The following is an 18,350-nucleotide window of genomic DNA, read 5'->3' as shown; positions in this document are numbered from 1 at the left end:
TGTTCAGATGCCGCCATGTTGGACCAGTATACATCTCAAAACGGATTTACTAACACTCATTTCATATTGAGTTTATCTTTAGATTGCTGGGGTTAATATTGTGTTATTTCAAGTCCATCTACCGTTTATTCATTTCTATTCACATGATTGCAAGAATATCGTAATTGATTGCTCGTGTTCACAATATACACAGTATCACAACCCTTGTGTCCTGGATGCCGTTACCTAGGGTAAAAACCAGCAGTTATGATGATAGTAACTATTGCGGTACGTTGGATTACCCGAATGTTGCCCGCGTAGTCAAGGTAACCGGGTCAGGTGATTAGAAACGCTCCGCCGAGGAGGAAGATTATCTCTCGGAGTGGGAGGGAATTCTTAAAGACATGATGTCGGGTTCAGGGCGGAGCAATAGAGTCCCGGTACCAACTCAAGAAGTTATGGTAAGAGTGCGGTGGCAAAAGGAGTGACCGGTGTAATCGCGAATAGTGTGTTCACCGTTATTATAACATATCCTGGTTAGTGGATACATGCTCCTAGGTAAGCAGGGGGTCCCAGTATAAGGTCCGGATGTTGTCGCAAATAGTGCGTTAGACTATAAGGATGACAGGTGTAATCGCGAGTAGTGCGATCACGGAAAGGGTGATCCTGATTAATGCGATCACAATGAAGGAAATCATATCCTGGTTACTGTTTCTAATCACCTGACCCGGTTACCTTGACTACGCGGGCAACATTCGGGTAATCCAACGTACCGCAATAGTTACTATCATAATAACTGCTGGTTTTTACCCTAGGTAACGGCATTCAGGACACAAGGGTTGTGATACTGTGTATATTGTGAACACGAGCAATCAATTACGATATTCTTGCAATCATGTGAATAGAAATGAATAAACGGTAGATGGACTTGAAATAACACAATATTAACCCCAGCAATCTAAAGATAAACTCAATATGAAATGAGTGTTAGTAAATCCGTTTTGAGATGTATACTGGTCCAACATGGCGGCATCTGAACAAACCGATAGGGTTACACTCGTAAATGGAGTCCGTCTTTGAATGTGATAAACATGTAAACATAAAAGATGTAGACTGGCAAGTGCAACTTGTGTGATCAAGCACTCTGTGGAGTGCGAAACGCGTCACGTGGATTTATGGAGTGAATAAATCAACTTATTTGGACTTATACGTGGAGTGTGATTTGTACCTTCGGCGCCTGAGTGCTCGTCAAGGAACGCCGTTTCACGAGTATATATATATATATATATATATATTACACCATAGATATGTGGGGGAATAAGACAGATTTGTCCACGATTGGCAGGAGACATTTCCTGCATGTGTCTCGCCAACGAATGACAGTAGTGGACCTTGCATTGGGACTGAGGTGAACATAAACAGGGGGAGCACAATGTGGTTGAGAAATGCATTTGCCCATGGACTGGTCTTCTCTGTCCTCATGTTGCAGGGCACCATCACCACAGTGCTGAATGGTCCTGCTGGTCTCTATGAACTCGATGGCAGCATTTGTCTTTGTGTGGCGCATCAGCCGATCTTCCAGAATGGACGGGCTCTGCGACCTGGGGCAGTAGTAGAGGTAAGCGGGTCCCTGTGATTCACCAGTGAAAAGCATGAGCACGTAACTTTCCAGCTCTGTCATTCTTCCTGCAGGAATGTAGGAAACATGTGTTTCCTGTGCAGCTGTTAATGCCAGACAAGTGCTGCCCTTGGCTCGCTAACATTTCCTGCCCTCTCTTTCTCTAGCTGTAACTCTTCTACGCTGTTTTCTCCTGTCCATCTACCAGTTCCTATTTTCAGTGATGTTCCCTTCCCTGCACTGTTACTCTCCAGCTGTTTATGTTTATACATATTTTAGAGCCTCACCGACTCATCTGATTGCTCCCAATACTGCATTGTACAGAGAATTTCCATATGTTGGCAGCAAAAGATCAGGATGTTGTGGTTAACGCTATTAAAGACCACTGATAGGTCAAGTAGCATCAGGGGCCTACGTTATGTCCTGTCAGTCCCCCACCGGTATAGTTCACACACTGCTTCTTTTAACTCACTAGATAAAAGAACAGCCTGCAAAAAATTCAGGAAGGTGTCTCCACGATTCCTGACTGTATTTGCTCCAATGCTATCAGTGTGTGTTATTCACAAAGATCCTGCCCGTGGATATTGACCAGTATTTAGTGAGATGTATGTGGTATAAATATCTACAAAAAGAGGCATGAAATGATATCTTCTTTATTCTGCACAGGAAACAGACGTGTCTTGTCCAGCAGCAGTAACAGTACTGGCTGGGACAATCACAGAACATAGGATACATTTCCAATAACATTACCAATAACATTCTACATTCTAATACATATCTAACTCTCAGAAGGGATAAGAATACAACACATCCCCATCTATGAAATGATATCTTCTTTATTCTGCACAGGAAACAGGTGTGTCTTGTCCAGCAGCAGTAACAGTACTGGCTGGGACAAGCACAGAACATAGAATACATTACCAATAACATTCTACCTTCTAATACATCACTATAAGAAGGGATAAGAATACAACAATGTACTCTGCATGTCTTTTCTTTTTATGGTGGGAGTAACAGTTTATCATTCCATAGAAGTTACTATTGCTCCTGTTTTCCATGATTGATACAGTGCCAAGCAAAACAAGTCCTTAGACCCTTGGTGGAAATATATCTTCCGTACAGCATGTTGATTTCTACCGGTCAATGCTACCAGATAGTTCTGATCAATTTGATGAAACCTTCATTTGAACATTCAGCCTTTTTATAACAAACTATTCGGATACCCCATATTTCTGTGGTAGGAGTTGCAGATGTTTCACTTCGATTGTTAAAGTAGCACATTTTCTCCTTTTTATGAACATTTTGTGGTGCCTTAGATGGTTCTCATATTTTCCACCGCGGCTTGATAATGGCGTAGCTGCTGTTGCTGCTCTAATATATCCACTTAATCATGTTGGATTCCTCGATTCTCTATGTAACCCACAATTTGTTTTTTGTTTTTGGATTTTGGCATCAATTACTTTGGAATTGTTTTGCGGGTCAAGTCCAATTGGCAGTCATTTTGCAAGAAAAGCATACCTATTTTCGACATTGCCAATGTAAAGAGGAATTCTATTGAGATAAGTGATATACTGAACCTAAAGAAAATCTGGCATGTGGGAATTAACACTTAAGTGTGCCAGGGTGCAAAATGCTTGGAGGAGACTTAATTTGCAGTGTGCTCTATTAAAACAGCACATATATTAACAAATAAGTATTTCCCTGTCATTTTCTTTTTTTTGTATGGCCCTACCACTGTTTCCTTTTCTACGGTAGCGTATCGAAAGGTGCCTGCAGTGTCAACAATACATTCATTCCTAAGCTTGCCTCCCTTTCCGTCCTTGTTTCTCATCAGTGATGATTTTCCTCCAGTGAATTCTATATTCCTTCCTTAGCTAGCATCTCAGCTGTGCCTCTTTTTCTCTCACTGCATTTCAGAAGTGACTGCTTTCCCTGTCTGGTGTCTCACTTTCTCACTTGGTGTCTCTGCAGTGCCTTATTTTCTCAGCTGAAGTCTACCCATAGTCTGCCTTTCTTTGTCCGTGTCTAACCTGAGCCTCATTTTCTCACTCACTGACTCTCCGCAGTGCCTTATTTCTTTCTCTTGTCGAATTTAATCTATGGTCACTCTATCCTATTTTTCATTCTCATCTGCCCGCTCCTTTTCTCGCATTGTGTTTCACTGGTGATTAATTTCTTCCCCTCGTGATCACAGCAGTGCCTCCCTTGTCCCAGCCAGATTTTCACAACGATGCACCTTCTTTCCTAGCTTGAGGATGTGCATCTTCAGCAGAAGCCCTCTTCACACTTCCCTCTCATCGTGCTCTGCTGCTGCCTGCGAAGCGTCATCAGAGTGAGCGACTTTTCACGACTCTGCACCACGTACCTGCCGTTCAATGCCGCCACGAATATTTACTCTCAGCTGCTCCCGATGTACCACCTGGACCTGCCTGGGTACCTGTGGATGGTGTCTGCAATTGAGTCACTTCTTCAGAAGTGAGTGAGTGGAGCATGGTGTCGGGCGAAGGGTTATTTAGGAGCAGAGAGGATTCTGCTTCACAGAAGGTTTGGTCTGAGGAAGAAGCAGGTAAATAGAGGGGAGACAGGAGACTGATGGAAGTGGGAAAATAGTAAGGACAAATATCTGTTTAGTTTAATATCTATTTTTGTACCTGACGGTTTTTTTGTGCAATCCATAAAGTGTTATTCTGCAGGAGAATCTATAGTGGGCCCAGTTGCTGCAAGCCCACCGCCAACACCAGTCTTGATGCTCCTGGTGCAAGTACCTGTTATTTACATGTGTACAACTCCTTACAAGTCCCAGCTGCTTCACATCCATCTGTCAGGAAGGGAATCCACCAGTTGCTTCCTACAGCCGTTTCTGACAACCACAATCATATCTGGCCCTAGTAGTAAGGGAGCCAGAAATCACTGTGGAGTCTAATGCACCCTGGCAGTACATTTTGGAGGAAGAGTGGAAAAGTATCACTTTGATTTCAGCCTCGATTATACCCAAAACTCAGTCCTTAGCCACGGTATTAACTCATAATGGACATTTACTGTATTGCTTTTTTGACGTGAGGGCAGACATTTTGTTTTTTAGTCAGTGGCATAGTCCACGAAAGCACCACCTGCTGCAATACTCAGCCTGTCTTCGCCTAACCGAAACCTAAAACGTGCACACCTAGAAAGCCTAAAAGTGAACAAAGGGATATGGGCACCTTGAACCTAATTGATCTAGAGAAAATAACAGGCACTAACAATAAGGCACAGGTGGGCATCTCTTGGGCACACCTAGCAACACTGCACCATCAAGATGCCAATAGATGGGAATAAGAGGTTATGGAGCAAGCATCTATGAAAACAGAGACTTTAGCAAGTCTGGAGGCTGAGGAATTATGTAGCCAAAAGAGAAATGGTACTTCATACCATATAGATATACACAGATTAAACTTTGCTCAACTGATGTCATAGCTCACTCGTACAATGAGATTATAATGATTGGCATATGGTGCATAATGTGCAGCCGATAAATGTATTTGGAAGAGGATCACCCAACCACTAATTTTTAGTTGTCCGACAGGTGTGTCTAAGTAACCACCACTATTGTTCAGAGAATTTAAAAATACTAAGTTATCGGCACAAGAGCCTAGTGGTTCTTTGCTAAACGTGGGCCTCACCAACTTTGTTTCTATGTACAGTGTTGAAAGTTGGGTGCCAGGCAAGGGAATTCATACACACCTCGATAGAGGGTCCCTGATGTACTATGCAGAAGCAGTGGAGCTGCAATCTGCAGGTACCTCAGAAGAGGTTCTATGGGGTGCTTCCAAAAGTGATGAGGTGCAAGCCAGGGAAATGCATGGGAACCTCAGTAAACAGTTGAAGTAAACACACAAAGCTGGAAATACAGGCAAGTCCTTTATTCAGCAGTATTCAATCAATGCTGAAGCGTGATTGGGGGAAATGCTTCCATTATACAAAATAGCGAAATGATGAGCGCAGAGGAAAGTCGTGGGAAAACGAAAATAGGCAGGGAAGAGGAAGTGGCCTCAACAATGGCAATACCTTTTATTTAACAGCAGAGAAAAAAATGCATTTCAAGTAAAAAATGTGGAATAAAGCGAAAAGCTGCGAAAGAAAACAAGTGAAGCCCAGCACAAATACTTACACATAGTGCTGGCGTCATGTTCCGGCACAACTCCGTCTCACATTCATTGGCATCAATACTCTAACTCTCTCCATTGCTGTCCATGTTAACCAAACATGTATCCATAGCCTAACACCACACTGAAGGGCTTCTCACAAGAAATTGTTCTGAAGTCTCTACCTTCTCATCATTCGCCAATTTACCCCACACCACTCTACAAACCATCCACTGCCTTCCATCTGGTGTCATAATACTGCCCTTATTAGCTTTCACAATTCTTTTGGGTTTTACGTATTTAGAACTACCCTTCTTTAAATATGCCAGGTTTAAGTATTCTGACACAACCCCCTTAAAGAAAAAATAGGCAACACATTTTCTTTTCAGAATTTCACCGGGCCTTCGCACCTATCTATTTCTCAGCAACCTTCCTAGCTACCAACTCTTTCATAATGTACCTCATCTAAATCAGTTTTCTTACAGTCTGCCATTGGACACAATTTAGATGCAGCCTCTTCCATCAAAACAGTCCAAACACACCCACATTTCTTATTATGACTACAATTTAGGACCGAGAAAATTCTTCCAATGTACATCATTCACCATGACCTATGATATAATGCCTTTAATGATTTTATTCAAATGCACAGTGTCAATAGTGTGACTGGGATCTCCTTAAACCCAGAGCTGGTCCTGTCTCTTATTGCTAAGATTAATAATAATGTTATACTTAATCAGTTCTGTGCATATTGTTCTAAAATTGTAAGACAAAAAAGCCCTTAACACTGTTAAATACTCTTCAAAGGTCTCACTCTCTGTTTGGGAACTAGTGCAAAACGTATTTCGTTTGGTCTGACCCTTGGACCAAATACTGTGTCTCTTGCATGCTATGAAATTCTAATCAAAATCATTATTGTCATTAAAAAAATGCAAATATGCTCAATAAGTTATGGAAATGTCACAAAGGAAAAGTTGACTATTACTAAACAAGGAGCTGTGGCATTCTTACTAATATATCTATTCTGCGCAATGTGTTTTTAAGCTTAAGTAGCGTACGTTGTGGTATTTATGTAGTATGAACCTAGCTGAAGGCAGCGAATGCTGTACAGTGTCCTTTCACTATTTTCATCCTATGCTGCACAAGGTTACTCCCAACTGTAATGTTTTTGGTGTTTCACTTAATCTAAACGGTCTATGTAGAGAATTCTAAAATAGCTGGTGGACTGTAGCAAGTGTGGCCGTTCAGCTTCAGTGTCTGCTAATGCAGATAATTGTGTTGTGGATGCAAACATTCCGGAGAATAGGATAATATGGGATAAGAATGCATGATGGCCATCAAATATATGACCTGATTGACATCTGAAGACAAAACAATCATATATGAAATTTCAGAAATAAGATGACACTGAATAATGAAATTATGTACTGTGCCACTAAGCAAGTTGAGGCCCTTGTTTAAAATGAAAAGTGGAAACTTCTAGATGGTGGGTGTCCCTTTCCAAAACAGAGATGCAACATCGCCTATGTGCCCCCAACTGACACTACCTAGGAGCAGTCACAGGCTGGCCAACCCCACATCCACAGCATCCTGGAACTTTTAAAGAAGTTGAAATTAACCAATATTTAGAAAAATCTCTCCTCTGACCTTGAATACTCTTAGCCAGAACTGTTTTTTTTAATACACGATTTCAAAGGGAACCAACAAGTGTTCCCGGTGCCAGGGTTCTGCCTGCCCTCCCTTTATCCACCGTGGGGGGAATCATATCCAGTCTTGTTAAAAAGCTAATCGCCTTATGCAGGTTTCTCCACCACCACCTCCTTGGGGAAGGCTAATCTATATAGATGGTTATGTTTTTCAGGAGGAGGCTTTATCACCGCTGTTATGATCATTGTGGGGGATTTTAAACCTATACAGTTTATAGGCTGGGAAATTTCTTTCTTTTTCTGTCAGTGACTAGATGTGTCTTTCATTGGTTCAGTTTGCTTGTGTTTATTAGCAATTGTTATCTTCTTTACTAGTTTTGTTTGTGCAAAAGTGTATATCTCATTGATGAAGGTGTCTGCATATATCTTCCTGTGCTGATGTCTCTACATCAGTGTTTGTGTTGCCTGGGTGTGTCTTTCGTTTAAACCATCTGTACATATTCTTGCTTAAAACATTCATCTTTGTTTCTACATCAGTCTGTGTTTCAATAGATGTGTAAATCTCAGTATGTAGTTGGAGTCCCTGCAGGTCTTCTCTTTGCAGTCCCATCTCTCAGACGCTCTTTGAAGTTTATTTTTTTCTAATGCCTTCACCCTTTCTCTTTACAGGTTGTGCCCCAATCTCATGGATCCACAGGACCTGCTGGCTTATTCTGATGTTCCTGGGATGGTGGAGAGGTGTCTTGAACCCTATTTGGCCTTGCTACCAGCTACGCAAGATGGGCATCGTGACATCATGCAGGAACTCGTAGACGAAGAGCACCACTGTCCCTTGGTTGAGGTAGAAAAAGCAATCTATGCACGTCAACTCTGTTGCCTCCCAAAGTATGATGTGTGTATGAGGAAACTGATCGATCAGGGCTGGTGTCTTCTGCCACTTGCCTTGCTTGCACCAATAAGGAGAGGATGTGTGTTGGACAACTCCCTGTGGTGGCCTCTTCCCCTCTTAGTCTCCATTACTGGCTTTCTTAGTTCCAGGCATTCTCCGGTTCTGCACAAAGCAATGTTATCTGCCAAAAATAACCCTTTGTTCCTCTCCCTCCTCATACAAAGACAGACATGCCCCCATATGCTCTAGAACTCTGCCAATTGATTTTTTTTCATTGTGACTTGTCTAATTTCCTGGTGAGACATGAGCAATTAGACGGGTCCCACAAACCTATGCATTTGGTGTAACAGATCCCTTCAAATTTTATATACGACATGTTGATTCAAATCGCCACAAGGCATTTTACCCAGCACTAATTGCCATCAATCCTAGGGCTGACTACATCTGAAGAATTGTAAGGCAGTACAGCGAACTAATGAGATATTCTCGTTTTTGAAGTGTCTTTACCATTCTGAAGTGGCGACAGGGTGCTTGGGGGCAATATTATGAGAGTGAAACCCTGGACCATTATCCACCATGCCTCACGTTTCCTGGAATTAGGACTGCATGGGATTTTTCCCCCCTCTCGCTTTATTTCCTCTTACCCGGTGCGTTTCTCCTTGTCTCTTGGTGTTGCATTTATATGCTTTAAGTTACTGCTTTCTCATTTTTCTCTTCTCCTAGTATCAACCTCTGAAATCTCCCTGCCACATCCCATCTCTCTCAGAGCTCCTCTCCATGGCTAAACGTAGGAGCTGGGAACTCCTGCCTGTTTTCAAGATCATCCCTCAACCTGAGGCCTGCTACATGACTGCCCCAGAGTTAAACAGGGCACTGGCATGGTCCTTTCACAGGTTACTCGCAGATGACTTCAACACCAAACCTGTAAGTGCTTTCATTGGGTGTGAGGCCCTACTGCTTTGTCTCTGTACATTGAGCCCTTGTCATAGTAGAGTGAGGCCTTAGTCTCACTTTTAAGAGTGTCTTTGATAGCTGACAGCCCAGTTTAATGCATTCAACAAACTCTCTTAGAATTCCTGATTTCGTGATTTCTTTGCTCTTAACTGTGTATTCGAATGCAGCAACAATCGTCTCTGTTTTTCTAACTGGTTTGTTCTATCAATAGGGACTTATTGATCGGATATCCTATATGTCATGGCACTGAATGCTGGAGACATGGGTTTGCAAACTGGTAATTAAGCATCATCATTATGTGAAACGTTGTTTGACCTTTCTCGCCTTGAAGAATGTAAAGAGGTTCATTGAAAATTCTCAAATTTTGCTTACATTTGTGATGAGGTGACAACCACTAAAAAAGCAGTGTTTCACTGTGAAGAGAATTATGTATCACCAAATTCTATGACCACCAAGGAACAATTCTGCTAAATTAAGGATTCTTAGTTGGAGTGGCATGATGTGGCTAGTTTTGCATGCATTTTCTCCGGCAAGTGCAGGCATTTCTCCAGGGAAAGGTTTAGTTTAGGCAGATAAGGCTTATGCTCCAAACATGCACCGGGGCTTGCTATGTAATTGTATCAGAAAACAGGTTACTTACACCAAAGGTGTGCTCAGCAGTAATACTTTTCCTTTCCAGGCAGTCTCTAGAAACTCAAAAGGAAGTGTAAGTAAAAAGTGGGATGGGATGGCACTGTGTTACATTTGGGGGTCCCTAGTTGGCAGAGGTGTGTACCTTTGACCAAAGAGGGACCCTTCCGTCTAGTCAGGGTAAGGGGCTACGCTCCTAAAATAACCCCTGCTCACCCCCTTCAAAGCTTGGTACGAGCAGGCAGGCTTATTTCAGAGGCAGTGTGTAAAGCATTTGTGAACACATACAGTAATACAGTGACAACACTACAGATGGACAGCACACAAGGTTTATTATAAAAATAAGTTATTTCATATAGACTTAACACAAGACCAAATGACAAAAATCCACAATACTGTACTAAAAAATAGACTTTAAAATGGTAGAAAATAGCTCAGTTCTCTCAAGTTGTAAATGCGAAACTTTACTCTCAATGTATCTTTGATGCATAACGCAAAGAAAACAAAAGGGTCGCAGGGAAGGTGATGCGTTGGTCCCTTACACTCAGGGGTGTGGATGCGTCGGTTCCTTGCTGCTGCGCAGGGGAGTTGATGCTCGCTTCCTTACTCTGTGGGGATGTGATGCGTCCGTTTCTTACTGCTCTCCGGGGTGATGCGACAAGATGGCACCTCGATGCGATACTCTTCTCCGGTGCGATGCGACAAAGATGGCATCTTGGTTACGGCGCGACAACATTGATGCGATGCGTGCACGCTCGACGACTGTGTGGCGACTCGATGATCTTTGGAGCCGTGACAGGCCCTGCGACACACTTCTCCGATGATGCGACGGCGACCTCTGTGGCGGCGACATGCTTCTCCGGTGATGCAAACCGCTTCGGCGATGCGACGATGACAGCGGCGGCTCGCATCTTCGGCAATTCGACGACAGCTGCTGCAGTGGCGACACACTTCTTGTTGTTGTGTCGCACAGTCTCTCAGAGGGCCATCACAACAGCAGGCACTTCAATTCCCAGCAAGGGAATTCAAGGGGGAGCTGGTTGGTGAAGTCTTGTATCCCTGAGACTTCTGGCAGGAGACAAGCTCAAGTTCAAGCTCTTGGAGATTCTTCTTCAAGTTGATGAAAAGCACACTCAGTCCTCTTCTCCTTTCTTTGGCAATGAAGCAACCACTGCAGACTAACCCCCAAATACACAGCACAAGGGTAGTCTCCTCAGTCAGCTTCCTGGTTCTTCTCCTCAACAAAGGTTTGTCTTGATTCCCAGAAGTGATCTAAAGTTCTGGAGTTTGGGTCCCCTCTTTTATACACCAAAATCCATTGTCTCTGAAGGCAGAGAGTGTCTGTGCCTAGTCCAAACCAGTTCTGTTCAGTCCTGGAGACAGGGTACGCCAGGAACATCAGACGCACCGCAGGAGGTGGAGCCAGCATTGTGGAAGGCAGGCACAGCCCTATTCAGGTCCTAGGTGCTCCCCTCCCCTCACTCTACATGCATATGGGTCTATTCAGCCCTGTGCTGACTCACCCTGTCTCCTGGAATCCCCCAGCCCCTGTCACTCAAACTCCAGAAAAGGAATACATAACCTAGCAGAGGCAGGCTTGGATAGTTAGCCATGAACATACCTACTTTCTAAAAGTGGTATTTTCAAACTCAGAATGTTAAAACCAACTTCACTAAAAGATGTAGTTTATCAGGCATACTAAACTAGAATTTCTACCTAGTTCCCTGAGTCAGTTAGGATTATAAGATGTTATAATCAAATTGCCCATTCTGGCCTATCGGGAACAGGTAGCCCTGCAATCGTGAAAAACGAACAGGGCTGTAATATACTATCAGGACATGCCACACACATCAGGGCATGTCCTACCTTTTACCTACAATGCACCCTGCCCTTGGGCCTACCTTAGGGGTGGCTTATAATTATAAAAGGGAAGGTTTAGGGACTGGCAAGTGGGTGAACTTGCCCAGTCAACATGGCAGTACCAGACTGCACACAGGCTCTGCAATGGCAGGCCTGGGACACACTTTACAAGCTGCTCTGGTGGGTGGCACAAGCAGTGCTGCAAGCCCACCAGCAGCATTTGATTTATAAGCCCTGGGCACACGCAGGGCACTGTATTAGGGTCTGACAAGTAAACCAAATAAGCCAATCATGGAGTCACTAATCCATACATCAATTTACCATAGGAAGCACTTGCACTGTGGCACTGAATAACAGTGGCACAGTGCCCAAAAGCATCTAAAACTACAAAAACAGCAAGAAATGGAAGGGAGACCCACACCAGTGGTGCCAGGTCTAACACCCTGTCTTTTCTCTGTTGGTAGTATCAACTCTCACACAATGGAAAACTTCTGATTATCGCAAAAAGCAGAAAAATGAATCTGCAATAATGTTGTCGATGATCACTTGTTTGTAGTTGCTCCAGTGAATGTTGTCACTGCCTCTTTAAAATTTGCTGCAGTCTTATCAGTCGTCTTTCAGGGAGAAAGGGATCACAACGTAATCTTTTTTTCCTGGAAGTGGAGGGGCAATGGCCATCGAACGTTGAACACAGCCGCTCTGCACCCATAACCTGATGGACCCGCCTCCAACCAGGAAGTAGCAGTACTGGGTATGCGCGTTGTAACCACCTCTAGGTAATAAAGCGTGGAGTCAGTAAGTCAGTTTTCATTAAACTTCTAAAGTTGCCAGCACCCCCTGGCCTCCCTCAGGGAGTAGCCCTGGAGTAGCTAGGTAGAGCACTTTATTCCAGTACGCTTCCTAATCTCCTTCTATCCTTTTGCTCTGGATGCGATGGGAAAACTATCCGCTATGTGTGGAATTCATCCTCTAGAGAGAACCTTTGATGGGCAGGCTAGGGGCCCACTCCCTTTAATAAAACTCTAGGGTAAATCATGCAGAACTTCTCACAGTCTGCATTTCTGCATTCCTACAGGCCTTAGGGGTTTTCCCCTGGGTCCATCATCTTGGATAATTGCAACTGGTTCACAAACTGAGTGGCAACTGTGTGGCCGTTTCAGGCATATGCAACTTTGAGGGACCTCCTAAATCCACATTGACCATGTGCATTTTTTCTGCAACTCATTCCGGTGTGGCACACAAACCCATGTGCACAGTAATAACATCCACTCAATGTAAAGCAAGTTGAGCACTGTATGCAGCATGGTCCGGAAAGAATGTTTTTGTGGGTTTGGGTCCGATGACAGCACTTTTGGCTCGGATCGCCTCCAGCCCCAAATGGGTTACCCTTTAAGACGTTCAGGGCCAGGAAATTGGTTTGTGGTCTCATGTATCCCAAGTGATCATAGCGGTATCACTGGGTACTGCTAGAGTTCCTGTTTCAGTGGCCTGTTACTTGAGATAACTATTAAACAGAACTAAAAGTAGAATAATTGTAAATTTGGTGGGGTGGTACAGCTGAATAGAAGGTTCTCAGAACGAGTAGAATAATTTTCCTATAAAAAAATATACTATTTGAAGTATTTCACTGAATACAGAAGCCTATCCTGGCTTTGCACCCATTAGGATGCCTGACTTGATGGCGTCCTTTCCCAATTTGTGACTTGACTGAGACAAAATCTGCTGTTCTCCAAGTAGGACCAAGTTGATGTGAAGCTCCCCCATACAGCCTGCTCTAACTGCTCTTATGTGAACCCAGTAAATGTTGCTCTCATTTCTCATGTCCTTGATCAAGGGGAGGATAATATCTTATCTCAAGATGCAGAGTGTCTCTGGGCCATAAAGGAACAGTCCCAAACGTGCTCCTTAATTGATCAGCCTACCCCTTTAACAAATTAGTATGACAACTCGTGGTGGCAACTCAGAAGGACACAACAATTTTCTGATAGAGACACAAATGGCTTTCGTTCTGTTATTATGTTCAGGAGAGCTTGATCCTTTGTGTACTCGTCCTGGTGATACAGGTACTTGCGTTGGTGCCTTCTAACCTTATTTAGCCAATTTAAATATATATTTAAATTTTGCACGAGCCATTCTTTTTTTCAAATCAAAGCACTCTGGCAATATTAGTCAGAGAGCACCGTTGATGGTCTGATACTCCTACAGCCATCCCCACTGGGGGAGCCAAATAGTGTTGTTGGCATGTTTACAAGTCAGGGTACCGAACACTGGTGACTTGAAGATTCCCGTCTTGGGGGCTATCGCTTGAAAGCTGACTTTCATAAAGACAGAGTGATGTTCAGGATGCAGCTGTCCTATTTCTTCAGTTCATCTCTGAATTTTACTGAACAAGATTATCGTTTTGTTTGTCCCGTTTAACAGTGTATATGTCTAGTGACCACAAAGAGTGACTACTTTCAATGTCAGAAGCACTTGATAGTTCTATATTAAATGCAATCAAAATAGAATGTTTTATGAGTCTTTGTGCAGATGCTGTTGGCGGACAAGCTTGTTAGGTGTCTGCTGCTTGTTGGATAGTCTCCTATGTATTGCAAAACCTACTCCATCGTAATGGCATCCTTCCCTTCAAACAGATCTGTTCATTCCATCACTGCTAATCATACATTGCATTCTAGAGGTATGTATCATTTTCAGTTGCCTGCATTGCACCTATTTGGTCTGATTACATCCTAGGTAGAATTCTGACCTAAACTATCTCCATCTACTTATTCTGCTCTCTCAGAGCATTCCACACACTGGCGTCGCATAGTATGTCTGAATACTGTTAACCAAATTTGTCAGCATGTATGAATACTGTTAACATGTTTAGTTATTAGTAGTTTTTACTAGTCTGTGTCCAAAGCTTTCTCCCCTATTAGTAAGCCACCCTTCTATGTTTCAGCAAGATTTTCACAATCGGTTAATTATATAAGATGAGTTTAAGGTCCACAGTTGTACATGTGAGTGGCAATGAGGTGGATGCAGGCGGAACGGGTGTGCTCAATGGCCTCACTATTATTGTTGTGGTCTTCCAGTATCAAGGGCTGTTTTTGGCAAAAACTTATAGTTCATATAGAGGTGTTTAAGCTTCATTTTATCCTCCACCTAGTGCCAAAGTCTTTAGTGGTTTCTTTATCTCTGGAATGCCAAAAGGCCAGGGCTACTGGTCTGGTGGTGAAAAATGCAGAGTAAAAGCTGGTCTCAGGCAGCAGGGTAGGTACTCGCAGGAAACAATGCCATATCCCTCTCTCATGGAGTCCTTTTCTTCACAGGTGGTGATTGGTGTGCTGCGAGCCTCCTCACGTTCTGGCTTCCTCCTGCTGCAGGACGAGACTGGCTGCCTGCCATGCAAAATTTTAAGGAGGACGGAGGATGAAGACAGCCAATTTTGGGCAACAGATAATCTAGGTATGAATATGCCATGAGATAGGGTGCACACCATTGAAAACAGCTGATTACCCTCCACTCGATCCAGACTGTGTTTCAGGTATTTGTCTGGTAATCCAATCCTATTGGGTGGTAAATTACCGAATTCCAGTGTACATGCACATCTGTGCATGTACACCTATGCCATGTGACACACAGACATGCCCTTAGGGCATGTATGTGTGCCACATGGCACACAAGCCTGCAATTGGGGTGCTACAGGGTGTCAAAGTGACACCCCGTTCCCCCTGCCAGGATTCGGTATTTACCGAATCGGTAAATACCGATTCGGTATTTCCTATTGATTCCTATGAGCTTCAAGGCCCATAGGAATCAATGGGAAATACCGATTCAGTATTTACCGATTTGGTAAATACCGAATCCTACAGAATCGGTAATTGAAAAATAAAAATTACCTACATCTGCCTACTTCCAATTTACCTACTCTTAAATACCGAATCGGTATGATTCGGTATTTAAGAGTAGGTAAATCGGAATTACCTACATCTGGCCCCTAGTATTTTATCCCAGATACCAGTGACTTCTCTTAGAGGCAGCAAATTCAGTCTCAGTAGGAGTATCAGCCTTCTAGTCCCGTGAGGGATATTCCAAGATAAATAAGGCAGTGGTTCATTCCCCAAGGCACTCCCACTGACCACCTCATTACTCGACCTGGACTGACTTGAGGCAACATCTCTCGCCAAACTGATGGAGGGTATGGACATCTTTAAAGCTGTTTCAATACAGACTTGGGCATAGGAGAAGCGGGGTTCAAACCAAGACCAAATGTTTCATTTGCAACTACAAATGACCTAAAAAAGTTGATTGATCTTTTAGTGTGTCGAAAATTTCTGCTCTCAGGGCAGTCCTACGTGTACCCTCCTACCCCCAGAAGAGGGAGTTTCCCCACCGCAGAGCAGCTGCCAAGGATAAAATATAAGACGAAGCTGAACCAAATTCGAGACGTAGTACATGTGGGGCGGTCAAAGAATTTAGATTGCAAATTTGATGCCTTACTAACACAGTGTTTAATGTGCTCCAAATCTCGGCCTGTTTTTAGAGAAAACCTTCCCTAAATACAGGTATTAGCTGACCATTTCAGGTTTTTCTGAGCCAAGCATCCATTTTAGACATCTCTTTATTTTAAGCCCCTTCTTACAGAAGACCAAATTCTTGCTCTTTGCAATATTGATTTTCAGGAAATGGGCCTCTGCATATTTACGTAGGGCATCCAGACGACATTGCAAGCCAATGTGCGTTAGATCAAATATTGCAACATCATCTGTGTGTAATAGAGAGCCAACAGGCTCAGTTCCGATTCTAGGGGGATCCTCCCTCACAGAGTTCAGTGCGCCGGGGAGATCAACAGTATGCAAGGAAAACAAGAGAGGTGCTAATAGGCAACCCTGCTTACGCCCATTGTATGTTCTAATTTTAAATGATAACCCCTATGAACCTCCCGTCAGAACCTAGCACCAGGCATCTGTATGTTGTTCCATAATAAGGCCCAGGAGATGATATGGTATGCCAAGGAGAAGAAGCTTTCTCCACAGCTTTTGGCTATCCACTTTGTCAAACGCTGTGGAGAAATCATTGAAGGCTGTATACACTGACATACCTCGTTAGAAAACATATTTCTCCACAATAGCTTGAATGACTGCTTTATTGTCCAGGGTGCCATGATTCTTTCTAAAACCAGATTGTTCCAATGGTAGAATATTCTAATCATACACCCATTGTTGAAGATGACATAATATACTTTTTGCGAATAGTTTGCCTAAGGCGCAAAGCAGGGCAATCTGTCTAAAACTAGCCAGCAGAGTTGATGGTCCCTTTTTATGCAGAGGGACTATAATACTCCCCCTCCAAGAAGGGGGATTTTATTCTTAAAAAAGCAATAGTAAAACAGTGGCTCTAAAAAATCATCCCCATGCATGTGGCTCTTTTTTGATTAGTGCAATCGTGATTCCATCCGGCCTTTCTGCGCCAGCGGTTCTAGCATTCTTTATATAGCTTACCACTTCCTTCCCTGACGGGGGCCAAATTCAGTCAGTTCACCCCATGCATCTGGCTCCTTTTTGATTAGTGCAGTCTGGATTCCATCCGACCCTTTTGCGCCTGAGGTTCTAGCATTCTTTATATAGCTTACCACATCCTCCCCTGATGGGGGTCCAAATTCAGTAAATTCAATAAAAGTGGATTTAACTCCTTCAATCATCATGGGAGAAACTGTGCTGTTATTTTTATATAAAAGGGAGATATAGGCCACCCAGTCCTTCTCTGGGATCAGTATGGGTGGAGCCCTCTGCGTAGAATCACAATATTCCGCGATCAGGTACCAGTACTTTCTTGAGTTTTTTGCCCTTGCGGCTTTCCTCAGCCCAATCCACTTAGCGTCAAGCACCCTTCTTTTTCCACTAAGCATACAGCGTCTTCTTACTCGCTTGAGATGATTAATTTCCTGCTGCCGATCTGGAAATGTGTATACTGTTCTGGGACAAGACGGTTAATGGCTTGATTTAAAGGTATCAGAGGGGACGAACCCTGTTTGGGCAAGCGAGGTCCAGAAGATATAGAACTTAAATTACATATCTTCTCTAGGCCTCAAAGAAGTGAATAATATTGGCATGAGCAAGACACTGCTTTTCTACATAAGCCTTCTTCATAATCGAGCCTACCTCTAAATTAGTGGAACCTGTATAGTTTGTAAATTAAAAGATCCCCGCTCCATAGGTCTCGGGAGGGGGGTGGGGGCGAAAATGGCACACCGCCCGCAACGCCCAGCACCCGCTCAGCACCTAGCGTCTCCTGCAACCGTACCTCGTGGATGGTTGCAGGAGTGTTTTTTGCACTTCATCTTTACACTGCAATTTTAACTTTCACGTCCTCTGGTTAGGGTGGGCCTTAGCGCGCCCACACCGCCGAGGTACATTACTAACGGTCCTGAAGAAAGCCCAGTAAAACTACACTTTAAGGGCAGAAACATGTCGACCCCACTTTAAGTGGAAATAACCAATACATTAATTGGCACATTTCCCTACACATATTTTAACCTTGTCAGGCTGACCATTGAATACATTTTTTTTCTTATGGTACAGTCCTTTGACAATTTTAACATCACAAATTTTTCACATCACTGTCACAAAAAAACAGCTCCGCAGTATTCTGGCGTTGTAGCACACCAGGTA

The 18,350-nt window shown here is 43.4% G+C and overlaps 1 protein-coding gene across 1 annotated transcript in view; it reads left to right on the top strand.

The window, feature by feature from the left end:
• Positions 1-18,350, top strand: part of CTC1 (CST telomere replication complex component 1) — a 167,800-nt gene that overhangs the window by 29,082 nt on the left and 120,368 nt on the right. The window contains exons 7-11 of the mRNA XM_086945964.1: positions 1,469-1,597; positions 3,846-4,072; positions 8,034-8,205; positions 8,977-9,177; positions 15,009-15,144. Of these exons, the coding sequence (XP_086802090.1) occupies positions 1,469-1,597; positions 3,846-4,072; positions 8,034-8,205; positions 8,977-9,177; positions 15,009-15,144 (865 nt within the window). The remainder of the gene's footprint in view (positions 1-1,468; positions 1,598-3,845; positions 4,073-8,033; positions 8,206-8,976; positions 9,178-15,008; positions 15,145-18,350) is intronic.

Source organism: Lissotriton vulgaris, chromosome 12 (assembly GCF_964263255.1).
Source record: "Lissotriton vulgaris chromosome 12, aLisVul1.2, whole genome shotgun sequence".
Taxonomy (NCBI): Eukaryota; Metazoa; Chordata; class Amphibia; order Caudata; family Salamandridae; genus Lissotriton; species Lissotriton vulgaris.
Note: the sequence above shows the minus strand (reverse complement) of the source record. Positions and strands in the feature narration are given on the sequence as shown.